This window comes from Dendrobates tinctorius, unplaced genomic scaffold, assembly GCF_039654945.1.
Source record: "Dendrobates tinctorius isolate UK_male_01 unplaced genomic scaffold, ASM3965494v1 ptg000107l, whole genome shotgun sequence".
In the NCBI taxonomy this organism is placed as follows: domain Eukaryota; kingdom Metazoa; phylum Chordata; class Amphibia; order Anura; family Dendrobatidae; genus Dendrobates; species Dendrobates tinctorius.
Genome location: NW_027361775.1, coordinates 24987059 through 25005000, shown reverse-complemented (window position 1 = coordinate 25005000; position 17942 = coordinate 24987059). Strand labels below are relative to the sequence as shown.

Sequence of the window (17942 nt, the reverse complement as noted above, 5' to 3'; positions counted from 1 at the left end):
TGACCTGTCTACCCCATGTGCTGTCCCCCTTGTCTGCTGTCTATCTCCTTCCTGTGCTGTGTTCTTCTCTTATGTGCTGTCCTGTTTGAGCTGTCTCCCACCTGAGCTCTCTCACCCCAGTGCCTGGCTGTCTCCAGAATATACCACAGCTCCTGGGCAGGGGAGGAAGCAAAAGACAATACTGACATTACAGCAGGAGATCGCAGAGGATACATTTTGTGAGGTAATATATTGTTTAAAAACAGTCAGTGAAATATTTTACGTCACAAAATGAATCCTCTTTGATCCCCTGCTGTAATGACAGTATTGTCTTTTGCTTCCTTCCCTGCCCAGGAGATGTGGTATGCTCCGTACACGGTCAGACACAATTTTTAAAATGAACTTTTGTTCGTGGGAAAACCCCTTTAATTTGACCGGCTTCCTCTACCTGTAGATATGTCACACATCTGCTGCTGGGATCTGCCGAATGATTCACTGCGCCTGCGTGGAATTCGCGCAGGCACAGTGCAACGGTGTTACGCTGGTGGTAGCGCGCAAGAGGCAGTGACTGAGTGTGTGACTGTGTGTGATTGTGAGTGTGTATGGTGCGTCGGTGTTCCGCTGGTGGAACCGCACAATAGGTTGGTACCAGCAGCAGTTTCCATATTGAGACACCCATCACGTGGGTGTCCCAATATGGCGGTCAGTGAACTTCCTCCACTTGGAATTCTTGGATACGGGGACATCTGGACAGAACAGGAAATGAAAACATTTCAAGGCAATTATATAAAAAGATAGAAATTTAAACTCTTTGTATGACCTGTAGACGCAGTAGTATCTATTGGGGGATGATGTACATCTGAATGTGGCAATACCATGTGTATTTTTTTTTTTTTTTTAAACATTTTTATTATCTTTATTTTTAATGGGGGGTTTGATATCAAAATATGAAAAAAATAAAAAGATCAGAACTTTTTTTAACTTTTCATTGGAACGGTCAGTCCTTTTAGGTGACTATAACCTGTGATCGTCTGATAACTTTTGCTATATATCGCTATACCACAGTATTGCTGCATATGGTAAAAATCACGGTTTCCTTGTAAGATCGGCTGTGGGCTGGGTTTCAAGGGAGCTCCGTAATGACAAACACGATGATCTTCAACAGACCCACGACTGTCGGAGCAACCCATCCGCAGCCCGTGATCCCGTCACATGTGTATAGAATGACAGGCCCCCCCTGCCGGCGCTTTGATAATGCCGCTTTGCACCACTTGCAATTCTTGTAGGAAGATCCTGGCTGTAACACGACAACCTTTACCTGCTGAGTATGGGGCGAGCTCACCCTGTGAGCACGCTCCATACAACTGTTTACGACTTGCGCCGTACATGTACAATGGATGTTGTGAAGGGGTTGATCTAATATATAAAGCTCAAGTGTGTGTATGTATGTGTGTATGTCCGGGATTGGCATCCGCACCGTCGCAGCTACAGGCACAAAATTTGGCACAGTCACATGTCTGGACCCCGAGAGCGTCCTAGGCTATGTTGTGAGGCGAAATTTTAACCCTGCGCGTTCCAATTCACGAAACAAGTTTGCCCCTATCTACATAATGGGGGAAAAAGTGTGTGTATCAAGCCCCGCCCCTCATTATGATGTCATAATGGTTGCCATGGCGACGTTGATGTCATAGGTTGCAAACCCCGCCTCTCACTAGGATGTCATAATGGTTGACTATGGGATGGAGGATGTGTGATGGGTATATGGGCACTGGACTATGGGATGGAGGATATGTATGATGGGTATATGGGCACTGGACTATGGGATGGAGGATGTGTGACGGGTGTATGGGCACGGGACTATGGGATGGAGGATATGTATGACGGGTATATGGGCACTGGACTATGGGATGGCGTATATGTATGACGGTATATGGGCACGGGACTATGGGATGGCAGATATGTATGATGGGTATATGGGCACGGGACTATGGGATGGAGGATATGTATGATGGGTATATGGGCATGGGACTATGAGATGAAGGATGTGTGATGGGTATATGGGCACGGGACTATGGGATGGAGGATATGTATGATGGGTATATGGGCATGGGACTATGGGATGGAGGATGTGTGATGGGTATATGGGCATTCGACTATGGGATGGAGGATAGGTATGATGGGTATATGGGCACGGGCCTATGCGATCGTGGATATGTATGATGGGTATATGGGCACGGGACTATGGGATGGAGGATAATTTGCTATAACTAACTACAGTTACTATGCCCGGGCAGCGCCGGCCTCTTCAGCTAGTACAATATATAGCAGAAGTCATGGTTTCTTGTGAAGCCCAGATTCTGCTGCTAAGCTTTACAGGAGAACCACCAATGCGTCAAATGGGCCTTCAGCAGTGAAAGACATGCACCAGTGACTGAGCCTTCTCTATTCAGCCTCACCCACTCCTTGTCAAATGTATGTAATGGAACAGAAAGGGTTTAATTCTGATTTGACATTCTAGATACTAATTACACTGCAGCTTTCTTTCCGCAGACCTGTTTGAAAATGGAGAGTTGAGGTTTTATTGGTTACTATAGGAATTAAAGTCAAATTTATCTTAATTCAGTAAATCTGCGTTAGTGTCAAGTGTTGTATAACTGAGACCAGCCTAAAGGCGTTTGTTGTTTACAACCTTCACCAAACACCTTTCTCTGCCACCTTTGTAATGTTGAGGGTTTTTTGTGACACTTTTTGGTTTCTTGCTTAATGTGTTTTGTTGAATTCTTTCTCTAGAAGTTATGCTTCAGCTGTCACTTTGCTATTCTGCTGATATAGCTACTATGAACACAGAAATACGCATCCGCTGGCTGCAAATTGTGGTGCGGAACAACTTCCAACCAGACTTGCCTAGAGTGCGCCACTTCCTTCTATGCCAAGTTAGTAACATCATCTTCTTTAATAAAGTGAAAAACTGATTCCACATTGTTTTTGTCTTGCTACAATTAACACTTTTAGTGCAAAGGTCTTTAGATGCCTAAATCTCCACAGCTAGATTTTAACTTTTTTCTTTTTTTTTTTTCTTGCATTGTTCATGGTTCCATCACCAGTTTTTTTTTTTTACAATACAAGCTGTATACGTTATTAACCAGATATCGTATTAGCCCTGACAAGACTGTTGTAGTTACTCTGAAAATCCATGTCAGAATGGCTGTGTAATTATTTTTGAAAGATTATGGTATATTGAATTTTGAGATCACGTAGATTCTGGAGATCTCAACCAGTCTATTCTTAATCTAAATGCATTGTCTGTCCTCCTGACCAGATTGACCCTGCTGCTGTAACCTTATTGCTTGGTATTGTTGTTGTTATTATTATTTATTTAGTACCATTGATTTCCATGGTGCTGTACATGAGAAGGGGTTACATACAAATTAAAGATATCACTTACAGTAAACAAACTAACAATGACAGACTGATACAGAGGGGAGAAGACCCTGCCCTTGCAGGATTACATTCTACAGGATGGTGGGAAAGGAGACAGTAGGTTGGGGGGGTGCAGCAGCTCCGGCATTGGTTGAGGTGGTAGCTCCGGTAGTGGTGAGGAGGCAGCGGGGTTATTGCAGGCTGTAAGCCTTCCTGAAGAGTTGGGTTTTCAGGTTGCGTTTGAAGGGTCCAAATGTGGTTGATTGTCAGACATGTTGGGGCAAAAAATTCCAGAGGATGGGAAATAATCGGGAAAAATCTTGGACGAGGTTGGTTGAGGAGCGAATAAGTGTGGAGGAGAGAAGGAGATCTTGGGAGGACCAGAGATTACGTGAGGGAAAATATCAGGAGATGAGTTCAGAGACATATGGAGGAGACAGGTTATGGATGGCCTTGTAGGTCAGTATTAGTAATTTGAACTGGATACGATGTGGGAATGGGAACCAGTGAAGAGATTTGCAGAGGGGAGAAGCAGGGGAGTAGCAAGGAGAGAGATGAATTAGTCAGGCAGCAGAGTTAAGGATGGATTGGAGAGGTGCGAGGGTGTTAGCAGGGAGGCCACAGAAAAGGATGTTGCAGTACTCAAGGCGGGAGATAATGAGGGCATGCACAAGCATTTTAGCAGATTGAGGGTTGAGAAAAGGACGGATTCTAAAAATATTTTTGAGCTGGAGACGACAGGAGGTGGAAAGAGCTTGGATGTGCGGTTTGAAGGACAGGGCAGAGTCAAAGGTTACTCCGAGGCAGCGGACTTCCGGTACAGGGGAAAGTGTGATGTTGTTAATTGTGATAGGTCAGGTAAGGAAGATCTGTGATATGGAGGAAAGATGATGAGTTTGTCCACATTGAGTTTGAGGAAGCGAGAAGAGAAGGAGGATATGGCTGATAGACACTCCAGGATTCTGGAGAGCAGAGAGGTGACATCTGGGCCCGAGAAAGAGATCTGAGTGTCATCAGTATAAAGGTGCTACTGGAATCCAGAAGACTTTGAGTTGTCCCAGGCCAAGTGTATAGATTTAGAAGAGTAGGGGTCCTAGAAGAGAGCCTTGGGGGACTCCAACAGAGAGAGGGTGGGATGAGGAAGTAGAGTGGAAGACACCGAATGTGCGGTTGGAATGGTATGAGCTGCAGCTTGTCAATCAGGCTGGAGAAAGAGTCCAGCATATAAATACACTGAATTTATGAGCTTTCTCATTCTTTAGCTGGACACTTAATATGTAAAACTCAACATCAGTATAACAGAATTCCAGCACTATGGCAGCTAGTACACCTCAATAAATGGCTAGTAAGTTTCCAACTACTAACACTGTTGGATCATAACAGATAAGGGGCTATAATATATCTTAAAACAGCATAGCTTTATTAATTTTCACTTTTAATAAATATAAACTAAAATGCTACCTCCTATACAGTGCACTGTCATCTTGTAGGGTAGCCTTCATGAATATCAGTGCAGTCAATATTACTGCTATGTGGCCATAAGGTTATCATACAAGAGGTTGGTTTACAATATAGTGAGTTATGTTTTAGTTCCTGGGCAATGTATTTTGTGCTGTGTGAGCATGTATCTATCTACTGTACATGTTTATTTTTTGTATTGATGTGTTATATTTTTTTTTGTGAAATCTTTCTTGAGAATCCGCCTACTGTTGGGTTCCATGATGAACCTGGCTGACGGTGGGGAAGACTCAGTGGAACACATGAAATGCAATATACCGGGTGGGCCATTTATATGGATACACCTAAATAAAATCGGAATGGTTGGTGATATCAACTTCCTGTTTGTGGCACATTAGTATATGGGAGGGGGGGAACTTTTCAAGATGGGTGGTGACCATGGCGGACATTTTGAAGTCCATTTTGGATCCAACTTTATTTTTTCCAATGGGAAGAGGGTCATATGACACATCAAACTTATTGAGAATTTCACAAGAAAAACAATGGTGTGTTTGGTTTTAACATAACTTAATTCTTTCATGAGTTATTTACAAGTTTATGACCACTTATAAAATGTGTTCAAAGTGCTGCCCATTGTGTTGGATTGTCAATGCAACCCTCTTCTCCCACTCTTGACACACTGATGGCATCACCGGAGAAGAAATGCTAGCTTAAGGGGGTCAGATTCCTTGTAGGAATGCTCGGACCTGACACCCATAATGTGATGGTGCACCATCTTGCTGGAAAAACTCAGGGAACGTGCCATCTTCAGTGCATAAAGAGGGTAGCAAATCATCATGTAGCAATTTCAGATATCCAATGGCATTGAGGTTTCCATTGATGAAGAATAGCCCCACTATCTTTGTACTTCATATACCACACCATACCATCAATTATGGGTGTCCGGTCCGAGCATTCCTACATGAAGATTCCTGGAAAGTGGATTGGTCATCATGGGCCAGTTGAATGGCCACCAAGGTCTCCAGATCTGACCCCCTTAGAGTTTTATCTTTGGGGTCATCTGAAGGCAATTGTCTATAATGTGAAGATACGAGATGTGCAGCATCTGAAACAACGGATACTGGAAGCCTGCGCTAGCATTTCTCCTGCGGTGTTGCGATCAGTGTGTTAAGAGTGGGAGAAGAGGGTTGCATTGACAATCCAACACAGTGGGCAGCACTTTGAACACATTTTATAAGTGGTCATAAACTTGTAAACTCATGAAAGAATAAAGTTACGTTAAAACCAAGCACACCATTGTTTTTCTTGTGAAATTCTCAATAAGCTTGATGTGTCACATGACCCTCTTCCCATTGAAGAAAATAAAGTTGAATCCAAAACAGCCGACTTCAAAATGGTGCCAGTCACCACCCATCTTGAAAAGTTTTCCCCCTCATATATACAGTACTAATGTGCCACAAACAGGAAGTTGATATCGCCAACAATTCCCATTTTATTTAGATGTATCCATATAAATGGCCCACCTTGTAGAATACTATATGATTCTTCTGGAAGCATGCACAGCACTTTAGTTCTGAAGAAAATTATTGTTGTCTGATGGTCTTTAAGTGATATTATATTGTAGAGAAATAGGACAGTGCCGGAAACTGCACTCAGGTGAGAACTAATGATTGGGCGTATTAAAATCAAACAATCCAAATAGGTCTTTCCTTCAGCATCTGAAATCGGGAATACCATCATGCACATTAAATGGCCAATTGTATGGAAATTGATGTTAGAAACACAGACTGACATAGAACATGTATATTTGTTTTTTTGCAGAATGTATTTTCTTAAAAATAAAAAAAAATGCACCTGGCTAGGCTATTCTATGAATGTGCCCCTGGTATGTGTAATGGTTGTGTCTGACCATGCAGGAACATGGACTGTGGAGGAAGCAAAAGCGAGTAAGGAGAAACCATTCCTTGCCTGTTTAAAACTTGTCTTGCCTCCCAGAAAGAATCAGCTGTGATCCCATACTGTCTAAGCGCTCCTGTGTATATACATGTGTTGAGCAGGTATAGCTGGCTGCTACTGGCGAATAAATCACAAAAGGTGCAATATTTTTGAGCCACTTCCAAGTTGCATAAAAATATTACAACTTACTGAGATTTTTTTTATTCCTGAATTCTGGCGTATGCACTTTAATGAATCTGGGTCTCGGTGTACCTACATTTTAAGATGATGTGTGTTTTTCTTGTTTTTTTTTTTTTTAAAATATGTAGTAGATGCTGAAATGCCATGCTGATCAATGCAAATCCAGATTTTGATGCCCCACCAATTGCTTAAAAACTCTCCCAGAGCTGTGTACAGGCTCCTAGATTTTCAGGTAAGCCCAAAAGTGCTTGTGCTCATGCAGGAGCTTGTGGATTCTGCCATTTGAGCCTGCATGTTTAACAAGCGACTGGTGGAGTCTTTGGACCCAGATCTCCATTGATCTGTTGGGAGTTTCAGCGCCTACCACATATTTAAAAAAAATAAAAATAAAAAAATCTTAAAGTGTAGGTAATTTAATCACACGGCATCTTCGTCCTCGGATACAAAATCTATAGCGTGGGTACGCTGCCTGACTTAATTATAGCCTTTCTAGTCCATCCAGTGGGCTGTCTCAAATCGACCAGCTTCCTTCTCAATTGACTGGCAGAATGTTTAGCTAGCCAGAATGAATATCAATACATGGAGGCATGCTGACTTTCATAGGATAATCTGGCCCATAATCCAGGCACCTCTCGCCTTGAAAAGGAAATCTTGGTACTGGCATTCTTTCCGATGTAAGATTAATTTTAGATGATTTGTAGCTTGTGAATGCGATCATTATTTACAGTTTAGTCTGTTCTTTGTCTTATGACACATCCATCTATTTCTTGATGATCTGTTATCGTTCTATTAAACATTATTTTGCCCTGTTAAGTCTCTATTGCTATTTTTTTTTTATTTTAGACATCTAGGATGTATACCATCCCTCTTTATGAAGACCTCACTGCTGGACCACTAAAATCCTGTGCCCTAGAGATCTTCTATCAGACACATGGACGATTACATCCGAACCTCCGCAAAACGATCCAGCAGATCTTGGCTCAGGGAGGTTCTGTGGTGCAGACAGACACTGCCTTATCTGTCCTGTCTACTGAGCTCTGTACACAAGGCTCCTCTTCTCTCAGGGATGTGAATGTGACAGCCTGACAGCGCTCACTTTGCAACAATGTATTCATTAAGCAGCTTCTCATTCCTTTGTTCTGGCTGTGCCTTGCCCAGACCCAACCAGGGAGGAGGAAGCGCTGATATTCTTTGCACTGGGGTGGTTGAAGAAAAATGCTGTATCACCCAAGAATGCTCAGGTGGGGAAACCACTCAGCCCAATGACAGAATGTTCTACAATAAGCCTTCAGAGGGCAAAGAGGTGCCAAGTGGTAGATATACAGTACTGTGCAAAACATGTGGGCAGGTGTAGAAAAGAAATGCTGTAAAGTAAGAATGTTTTTAAAAATAGAAGTGTTAATAATTTATTTTTAGCAGTTAACAAAATGCAAAGTGAATAAACAAAAGAGAAATCTAAATCAAATCCGTATTTTGTGTGACTACCCTTTGGGCCAAATCATTATTGCATTTATTTCTCTTGTTGAGTTTTTAGTGTCTTGCCCCACCTGCAACTCCCATGGAACCCATTTTTTATTATGTTTGCGCCACATTTATCTTGCCATTTTCCCCTTTTTGAAGTCTGTTTCATATGTGATTGCTTCAGTTGTTTTTGTTTGCCTCTGTTGGCGGAGTTTAGGGTTTCCATATCTTTTCACAAAATTTGTTGCAAACTTATTCCATTCTCCCCCTGCAGTGAAAGAAAGAAAGAAAGAAAGATACAAATGATGAATCCAGGGCCTTTATCTTCAAAGCCGCATCAATTCTTCTAGGTACATGTGCACACAGTTTTTGAAGGAACTTGCCAGGGAAGTTATGCTAGACATCTTGGAGAACTAACCACAAATCTGTGAATGTAGCCTTGTGCAAATCCTTCTGTCTCTTCATATAATCCCATATAGACTTGATGTTAATATCAGAGCTCTGAGGGAGGCCATGTAATCACTTCTTGGACTCCTTGTTGTTCTTCATGGTGAATATAGTTATTTAATGACATTGGCTATATGCTTAAGGTCTTTGTCTTGCTGCAGAATAACTTTTTATCCTATCCGATGCCTCCCTGATGGTATTTCATGATGGATAAGTATCTGCCTGTATTTTGTCTCATCAGTCCATATGTCTAAACATGTTTTTGTGCATAGTTGAGTTACTTCGCCTTGTTTCTATGCCGTAGTTGTAGCTTTTTGGCTAAAATTATTCCATGAACACCACTGCTCCAAACACTAGATTGGTGTAGCTGTGTCTCATCTGCTGCATTAGGTTTCCATGGCTAATCACTGACTTTATGATCCTTAACGTTGCTCATTTCTTATTTCTTCAAAAGCGCTTGAGCAGCATATTTTGAAACCTGAGTCCATGTTGAAATCTTCACCAGAGAGATGCCTTGTTGATGCAGTATAACTACCTTTTGTCTTGTTGCTCTGCTCAATCTTGACATTGTGTTTTATCTGTGAAATGAAAGTCTTCTACAACCTCACCTTTGTAGGAGAGTTTGGCTTTTCCTTATTCAATTTTAAGCCTCCTACACCTAATGCCTGTGTTTCGACCAACTTATAAATATGATGATCATTATCACCCGGTGTAATTTATTACTGGCACACCTGACTCTAATCCTACAAAATCCCTAGTTTTGTACAAGTGTACCTAGAAGAATTGATGCTATTTTGAAGGTAAAGGGTGGTCACACCTATTATTGATTTGCTTTAGGTGTCTCTTGGTCATTTGCTTTTTTTTGCTAACTGATAGAAATAAATTGTTAACACTTCTAATTTTTAAGGCAATTGTATTTTGCAGCATATTTCCCACAGCTGCTATTAACTTTTGTACAGTACTGTAAATATTTTTTTTATTTTGGTTGAGCCTGCATTTGGTTGCTTGGAGTTCTATTCACTTGACATCTATGCATTTTACATTTGAGGCTAGGACTTCACTACAGACTTTCCTGGAAAAAAAAACCAAGAGACACTCTGAAAATATAGCAAAGAGGTTGTCCTGAACACAAGCCTCATCTTTATCCAATGGCCTGAGTCATTTTTTGACCATGGAGGCTACAGACTTTGGGTAACAGTTTTTTCTGAATGTGACCTAGGTAGCCCATCCTTCATTTCGAGCTTTTTTTTTTTTTTCATATCTGACTGTTGAAGATGCTTGATTACAACCTAAAGTTTTTCTCCCATTTTTCCCTTTAACATTTTTTTTTTTTAATATCTACAGTATGCTTTTGGGTCTTCAAATACAATTTGTAGTCAGTCAAAAACGATTAATTTTATCTTTTTTTTTTTTTTTGTACTGATATGTTGGGTTGATGGAAAATGCATCAAGAATTTTTTTTATTTTCTACTTTCTAATCCTGGTCCGATTTTAAGTTGTCATATTTTATCAAATTTTAATTTTGGCAAATGTTCTTGGTGCATAAAAACCATTTTACATTTTGTTTTTAAGTGTGATATTGGTATATTTTTACTCCCTTAAGGCTACATTACCAAGATGAGCTTTTGGTGAGTTTTTGATTCAGCAAAAATAAATTTTATATGGGATTTATGGAAATCTCCTGCCCATTGTTTTTATTTTACACGGCGTAAGCTGCGGTGTGTGTTTTATATCTTCAACATGTCAATTTCTCTTGGGGGTATGCTGAGTTTTTTTTTTTTTCTTCTCTGCGGAATTTCCCTGTAGATTTGCATCAGATGCGGAAAATCCACAGGTAAAAAAAACTGCACGTGCGCTTTTAGTGCATTTTCGCGGAGGAAATGCATCAAAAACACATGTAATCTGCACCCAAGTATAGCAATAAAGTTTTATCAAAGCCAAATACCAGGAAGTGTAAAAAAACAAAGCGGCTTTATTTTAAAGCATGACACTCCAAAAAGAGATTTAAAAAAGTAGCATCAAAAACACAATAAGACAGCATGTTAAACACACAAACGCATGTAAATAGGTGCAAAAATTCTACAGCATCAAAAATTCACCAAAATCTCATGGTAGGAACGAAGCCTATCGATGCAGTACTGGTGTTAAAACTGACATGCTCATCTCTAGGGTGAGCTCACACTGGCGTATAAATCGGACAATGCAATAAAAAAATACGATTGCGCTCAGACCAGTGTTATTCAATGAGGCAGTGCAGATATGTGAATTTTTTTTCTCATATATATATTCAGCAAGAGAATAAAATTGCTGCATGCTATGGATTCATTGCAAATTCCGACCGTACAAGAAAAAAATCCCATGCCATACGGACCGTCTGTATAGCATCCGATTTTTACGAATACATTACAGTTCTGTAGCACAAGAAACTGTAAATGGTCCTGTAAAAGTTTAATAGCTGCTGGGTAAAAAACAGATTGTATATGGAGAGCACACGGATGACAAGAGAGTAAAAAATCGTCCCGCTCTCCTGGATGAGAATGGGACCAATTATTTGTACACAAGTGTGAGCGAACCCTAATGGCCAAGCATATGTCCAAAGGATGTCCTATAGGCATTTTTTTTGGTTAGGATACCAAGACTAAGGGATGTCTGGTATACTAAATTTGTGATATTGGAGTTGCCATTGTTGAGATTTTTGGCTCTGTTACCTACATAACCGCTTGCAAAAGGCCAATCTTTATTGGTCTATGTTCACCCAGTAATAATAAGGTGCAATTTTTTGGGGTTTCTCCCAATTAGGCAAAGGTGGGTATAGATTTTGAGTTTGGAAAAAAGGTATCAAAAACTGCACCAATGATTTACTGTGTTAACAAACACATTGAGATATAGACTTCTAAGCTAAAAAAAAGGACTCCAACCATCCACATTTAGGGCGGTACCACACATGCGAGGAATACGGCCGAGTCTCACATATTTATACCCGGCACTGCCGCTGGCACTCGGATCGGAGCGTGCGGCTGCATAGCAATACATGCAGCCGCACGCTCCGCTCCCGATTGTCGGTGGCAGTGCCGGGTATTGACATGCGAGACTCGACCGTATTACTCGCATGTGTGATCCTGGTCTTACCAGCAAATCAATGTCTCTTGTTTTACTAATCAACCATATCATGCTCTTTTGTATTAATGTAAGCAAATTTTATGGTGAGAAACAAAATAAAAAAAAATAAAACCTGCTCTTTTACTGTAATTTCTAAATGTCCTTTTGGCTTTATGCACGTTCGTATTCTACTGGTCATTCTCATACAGGGATGGATCCTTCCTCTTCAGTCTCTGATGTTCATGGGTTCCCCAATTGTAGATCAAATATGCTATTGCGAAGGGTGGTGCTACGGTAAGAAAGTTGGATGAGATCCTCCTCCACGTATTGGGAATGCCTTGGAGAGGAAGTTGGTAAAAGCTCTGTTCAAATGGTGATAATGTGAAAGTGATGACATGCTGAACCTTGGCAAGGTCTCCAAAGTGTAGCCTCATGGTTTACTGGCTTGGAGAGCTTTTGCCAACTTCCTCTCCAAGGGGATTCCCAATACGTGGAGGAGGATCTCATCCAACTTTCTTACATTTTTAACCCCTTTCTGCCATCTGACGTACTATCCCGTCCATGTGACCTGGGCTTTACTTCCCATGGACGGGATAGTACGTCATAGCAATCGGCCATGCACACGGGTGGTGTGCGGCCGATCGCAGCCGTGTGTCAGCTGATTCTCACAGCTGACACTCGGCACTATAACCCCCGAAATGCTGTGATCGAACACGATCGCAGCATTCCGGAGCCTGCACAGGGGCTGATAGCCCCTCTGCCTTTGGATCGGAGACCCCGCGGCGTGACGCGGGGTCCCTATCTCTGCCATGGAGGCCAGATGTTGTCATGACGACATCCGGGTCTCCAGAGCTGAGAGACTTCCTGTCATGCGCATTGATGATCAGGAAGTCTCTCAGGTCAGCGTAAAATACATGCAGCGCTGACAGCTTCTATAGCATGCAGCTCTGCATGCTATAGAATCGATCAGCCTGCACAAAAGGAGTGTCCCATAGTGGGACAAAGTGTAAAACATAGAATGAAATAGAAATAAAAAAAAAAAAATTAAATAATTATAAAAATATTATAAAAAAAATAATAAAAACAATATTTATTATCAATAAATATTTGAATGGAAAAAAATCTAAACAATTCAAGTACACATTTGGTATCGCTGTGCCCGTAACGACCCGACCTATAAAACTGTCCCACTAGTTAACCCCTTTAGTGAACTGAACTCCATAAAAAAGGGCAAACAAACAATGCTTTATCATCATACCGAACAAAAAGTGGAATAATACGCGATCAAAAAGACGGGTATAAATAAACATGATACCGCAAGAGCTCACATGACTCTGTGGGCCAAAATATGGAAAAATTATAGCTCCCAAAATGTGGTGATGCAAAAACTATTTTTTGCAATAAAAAGCGACTTTTAGCGTGTGACAGCTGCCAAACAGAAAAAAACCCGCTATAACTCCTCTTTCAAATGTCCTGATATTTCCGGTACCGGAGATATGTGTCCGTGTGTGTAATACATGCGGTACACGTGAGGCATGTGTGCCGCATCAGTACTACAAGGATGGGCGCCAGGGAAGAAGTGTTGCAGTAAGCGCTGTTCCCTGGCGCCAGGTGCTGAACACGGCTCTCGTCATTCTCCCCTGCTCTGCCGGCGATCGGCGCAAGCAGGAGAGAATGATGAGTTACATTTAACCGCCTAACGACCGCCGATACACCTTTTAACGGCAGCAGTTAAGGGTACTTAAAGGGAACCTGTCGCCTCGTTTTGCCGCTGTAAGATGCGGCCACTCCCTTTCAGGGCTTATCTACAGCATTCTATAATGCTGTAGGTAAGCCCCCGTTCTGACATGAAAGCGAAGAAAAACAAGTTTTATTATACTTGCCCATGGCGGTCTGGTCCAATGGGTGTCGCTGGTCCCGGGTCTGGCGCCTCCCATCTTAATACGATGTTGTCATCCTGTTTGCTTCATGCCGCGCTCCTGCGCAGGCGTACTGATCTGCTTCTCTGACATTTCCCAGCGAATGCAAAAAAAGTCTAATTTTCCATTTAATTTCTCCTCTGATGTGATCGCACATCAGAGGAGAAAGAAACTGAGTGCCTCAATCACCCCCCCCCTCCTGGTACCTCCACTGTCCCTGCAGGCCCCCCTGAAGTCCCCCGGCCCACCGACACAACAACTCCATTTAAACATCTCTGAGGAGGAAATAGTTTCAACAATCAAAAAACTAAAAAAATTAAAGGCCCTGGGAATTTAGCGATGTGCTGATATCACATATAAAAAAACCTCTGTAATTCACTACTAAATGGCTCACAGTTGCCCCTGAGATCTACGTGGCGCATGTAACCGTAATCCCTAAACCTAAGAAAGATCATCTCACAAAAAATTAGACCTATATCCCTCTTAAACATATACTTAAAAATCTTTACATCCACTGTGACTAACAGGATTAATAAAATCCTCCCTCACCTCATCCATCGGGATCAGGTTGGTTTTATACCAACATGACAGGCCCCAGATAATATTAGGAGAGCGTTAAATATTATTCATACAACTAACCTACAACAAAAGCAACTTCTACTGCTTGCATTAAATGTTGAGAAGGCTTTCGATTCGGTGTCCTGGACATATCTGTTCTATCGGAACTCGGATTCTCCCCTAAACTTATAAAGTGCCGCCAAATGTTATATGACAGCCCTATTGCTTATTTAAAACTCTCGTCAACACATCCCACTCCATTTAATATTCAGAGGGGTACCAGGCAGGGCTGTCCTCTATCTCCGGCTCTTTTTGCACTTGCAATGGAACCCATTGCGGAAGCAATAAGAAGAGATCAGAATATCCTGGGCCCTGAGAATATGGGAGACCAATATAAAGTCAGCCTCTTTGCGGATGATCTCCTGCTAACATTAAGTCCCTACACTACACTCCTTCACTTGTTTTCTCTCCTTCGCGAATTTGAGAAGATCTCAGGGTTAAAGATTAACATTGATAAATCCAAAGCATTATTTGTAAATTTTCCTAAGACAGCAAACTAATATAGCATCCCATTTTGGGTTTATACACGAACATTATCTAACATATCTGGTTAACAGCCAACAGGTCAACTCTGTTTAGGTGGAATTACACTCCACTGATCCAAAACTTCCAGAGGGACCTGGATAGATGGGCTTCCTCAAAGTTATCATGGCTCGGCAGAATACATGCATTAAAAATTGTGTCACTGCCTCGCTTCTTATATCTATTTAGGTCCCTCCTAATTATGGTAGCAGCCAGAACATTTACTCATTTACACTCTGATGTCTAAGTTTCTTTGGCTAGGAAAACAACCCAGAATTGCGCAAAAACTTATGTTCCGTCATAGAAAAGAAGGGGGGTTATCCCTCCCTAATTTTACACTTTATTACAAGTCGGCATAGATTGCTCAATTAATAAGTATGTGTTCATATCCCAATAGTCTGAGGTGAGCTATTCTAGAATCATTTCTCTCTAAACCATTCTCTTTATCAGGCCTAATTTGGACCACAGACAGACAGACTTCCACTGGGGATAATGAATGTGGCTCATTTTACAGTCCACTTGTTGCTTCTTTGGAGGAAAGTCTGGCTTAAATATACCGTATTTTATTCGGACTCCCATGACAGCACCTCGAGAGAGGGGATCCACCCTGCAGGAACAGGAAACCTACAGATACAAAAGGGCGGCACCTCTCCCACGCATCAGTTGGTTTCCTGTTCCTGAGGGGACGGGATCCTACAGACGAGATGCTGGATCCCAGGCCGGCCGGTGCAGGTAGCGAGGGGGTCTCCTACCTCTGCCTGGTGCAGAGCTCCTGGAGGACGCCACGGTGGCCCAGGATGGGTGGCACGGCGGTGGCGTGTGCAGCAGGGAGCAGGCGTCCGGAGGATGTCTGTCTCCATAGAAGATGCCGCCGCCGGTAAGTATGCCCCCCGGGGGCTCCTGGCTCTGTCGTCGCGGTGGTCAGGGGGGCCGGCGCGGCTGCAGGGTGCTAAGGCCGGGGAGCGCTGCATATTCCGGTGACGGGGTAGCGGTGACGTCAGGGGTGGAGCCTGGGAGCGCTTCTGGGTCAGCGGCGCCACTGCGCGGGCGCGAGGACCCAAGATGGCGGCACCCATCGGTTAAGCGCCGGTTCACGTGGCAATAGCGGCGCCAGCTGGGGAGCGGGACCCTATTAGGGGGGGGAGGGCTCGGCAGGAGGAAATCTGTCCGGAGGAGGGGTATATAGGCAGGACCCTAGATGGATGCCTTGCCTTGGCCACATAATTGCACACAGTAATGGAGAGCGATCAGGAGCAGCAGCAGCAGCAACGACAGTCATCACTGTCGCCCCGGATGACCTTCGGCAGGTCAAACAAATGAAGGAGTCCCGTGATAGTAAGGAGCGTGCGGGACGAAGTGACCAATCCAGTCATAAAGGCTCCTCTAGACGGACAGGAGCATCGGCTGAGAAAAATCCCCCTCATTCTCCGGTACTTAATGGTGGCACTGGTAAGTGATCTACGTGAATGTTCACTCAGTGACTGGGCCTCGCTCTATATTTTATTTTAGGGGAAGAAGGCCACGAGTAAAACCAAACACAGAGAATGCGCACTTTGTGCGTGCCCGTTACCAGACTCATGCCCCAAAAGGTTGTGTCTCCCCTGTATACAGCAGACAGTGGCAGAAGAGTCGCCCGTTGTAGCTGCAAGCTTAAGGGACATAGTCAGGGCAGAGCTGAAGGAAACCCTGAAATCCATGTCCCAACCAGAAAGCTTAAGGGGTGGAGACCCTATGGAGTCTGATTCCTCTGTAGAATGGAGAAGTAAGGGCTCCCATGTTTCATCTCCCTCGTCCTCATCAGAAGAGGACTCTGGTCGGTTTTGCCTGCCGCTTGACCAAGTAGACAAGCTGGTAAAAGCAGTCAGAGGGACAATGGAAGTGGAGGAGCCTAAACCTCAGTTATCCATGCAGGATGTCATGTTCGCGGGGCTGGAGCAGAAGAAGTGAGTCTTCCCATTGAACAAAAAAATTCAAGATCTGATCCGCAGAGAGTGGAAGAAACCAGATAAAAGAGGGTCGCTACCACCAGCCCTCAAGCGTAGATACCCCTTCGATGATCCGACAGTGAATAATTGGGACAAGGCCCCCAAATTAGATGCGGCAATCGCGAAGGCGTCAAAAAGATCCTCACTACCCTTTGAGGACATGGGGTCCCTTAAAGATCCCTTAGGAAGGCAGATACCTTCCTTAAAAGTACCTGGGAGATGGCAGCCGGTTCTTGAAGACCAGCAGCAGCATCAACATGCACGCCAGGTCCATGATGGTCTGGTTGGACCAGTTAGAGTCACAGTTAAAGCAGGGAACGTCTAGTCAGACAATTCTTGGGGCCATACCAATAAACCAGGAGGCCGCAGCCTTCCTAGCGGATGCCTCTGCTGATGCAGTAAGAATGGCTGCTAGAGCAGCAGGACTCTCTAATGCGGCTCGTAGAGCCCTGTGGCTAAAATGCTGGTAGGGAGACATTCAATCCAGAGCGAAACTCTGTACTATCCCGTGTGAGAGGGAATATTTGTTTGGAGCAGTCCTGGATGAACTGCTTGAGAAAGCCGGGGACGATAAGAAAAAATTCCCAAATCTTTGGTCCGCATCCTACTGACGTCAATTTAATAGAAGGAGATTCAGTCAGTGGAGAAGGCTCAATCCTTCGCCTAATAGAGACCGTCCCAGATGGGAGGATAGAAGAAGAGGAGGTACGGGCTTCATGTTTAGGCGCTCGTCGAGAGAACGGAAAAAAACGAATCAATGACTAGCAATTCCCGTGGGAGGTAGACTGTCATCCTTCCTCCCGGCATGGTTACAGATCACTAATAGTGACTGGGTGCTGAATGTAATATCCACCGGGCTCAGGTTGGAGTTCAGTCATGTTCCACGGGATACCTTTAA

The 17942-nt window shown here is 43.2% G+C and overlaps 1 protein-coding gene and 1 pseudogene across 1 annotated transcript in view; one reads left to right on the top strand and one right to left on the bottom strand.

The window, feature by feature from the left end:
* Nucleotides 1-12136, top strand: part of RNPEPL1 (arginyl aminopeptidase like 1) — a 72960-nt gene extending 60824 nt beyond the window's left edge. Inside the window, exons 10-11 of the mRNA XM_073589284.1 lie at nucleotides 2770-2912; nucleotides 7837-12136. Of these exons, the coding sequence (XP_073445385.1) occupies nucleotides 2770-2912; nucleotides 7837-8079 (386 nt within the window). The 3' untranslated portion in view covers nucleotides 8080-12136. The remainder of the gene's footprint in view (nucleotides 1-2769; nucleotides 2913-7836) is intronic.
* Nucleotides 12137-12188: 52 nt separating this feature from the next.
* LOC141100662 (cytochrome b-c1 complex subunit 8 pseudogene) lies at nucleotides 12189-12449 on the bottom strand (annotated as a pseudogene).
* Nucleotides 12450-17942: the final 5493 nt, after the last annotated feature.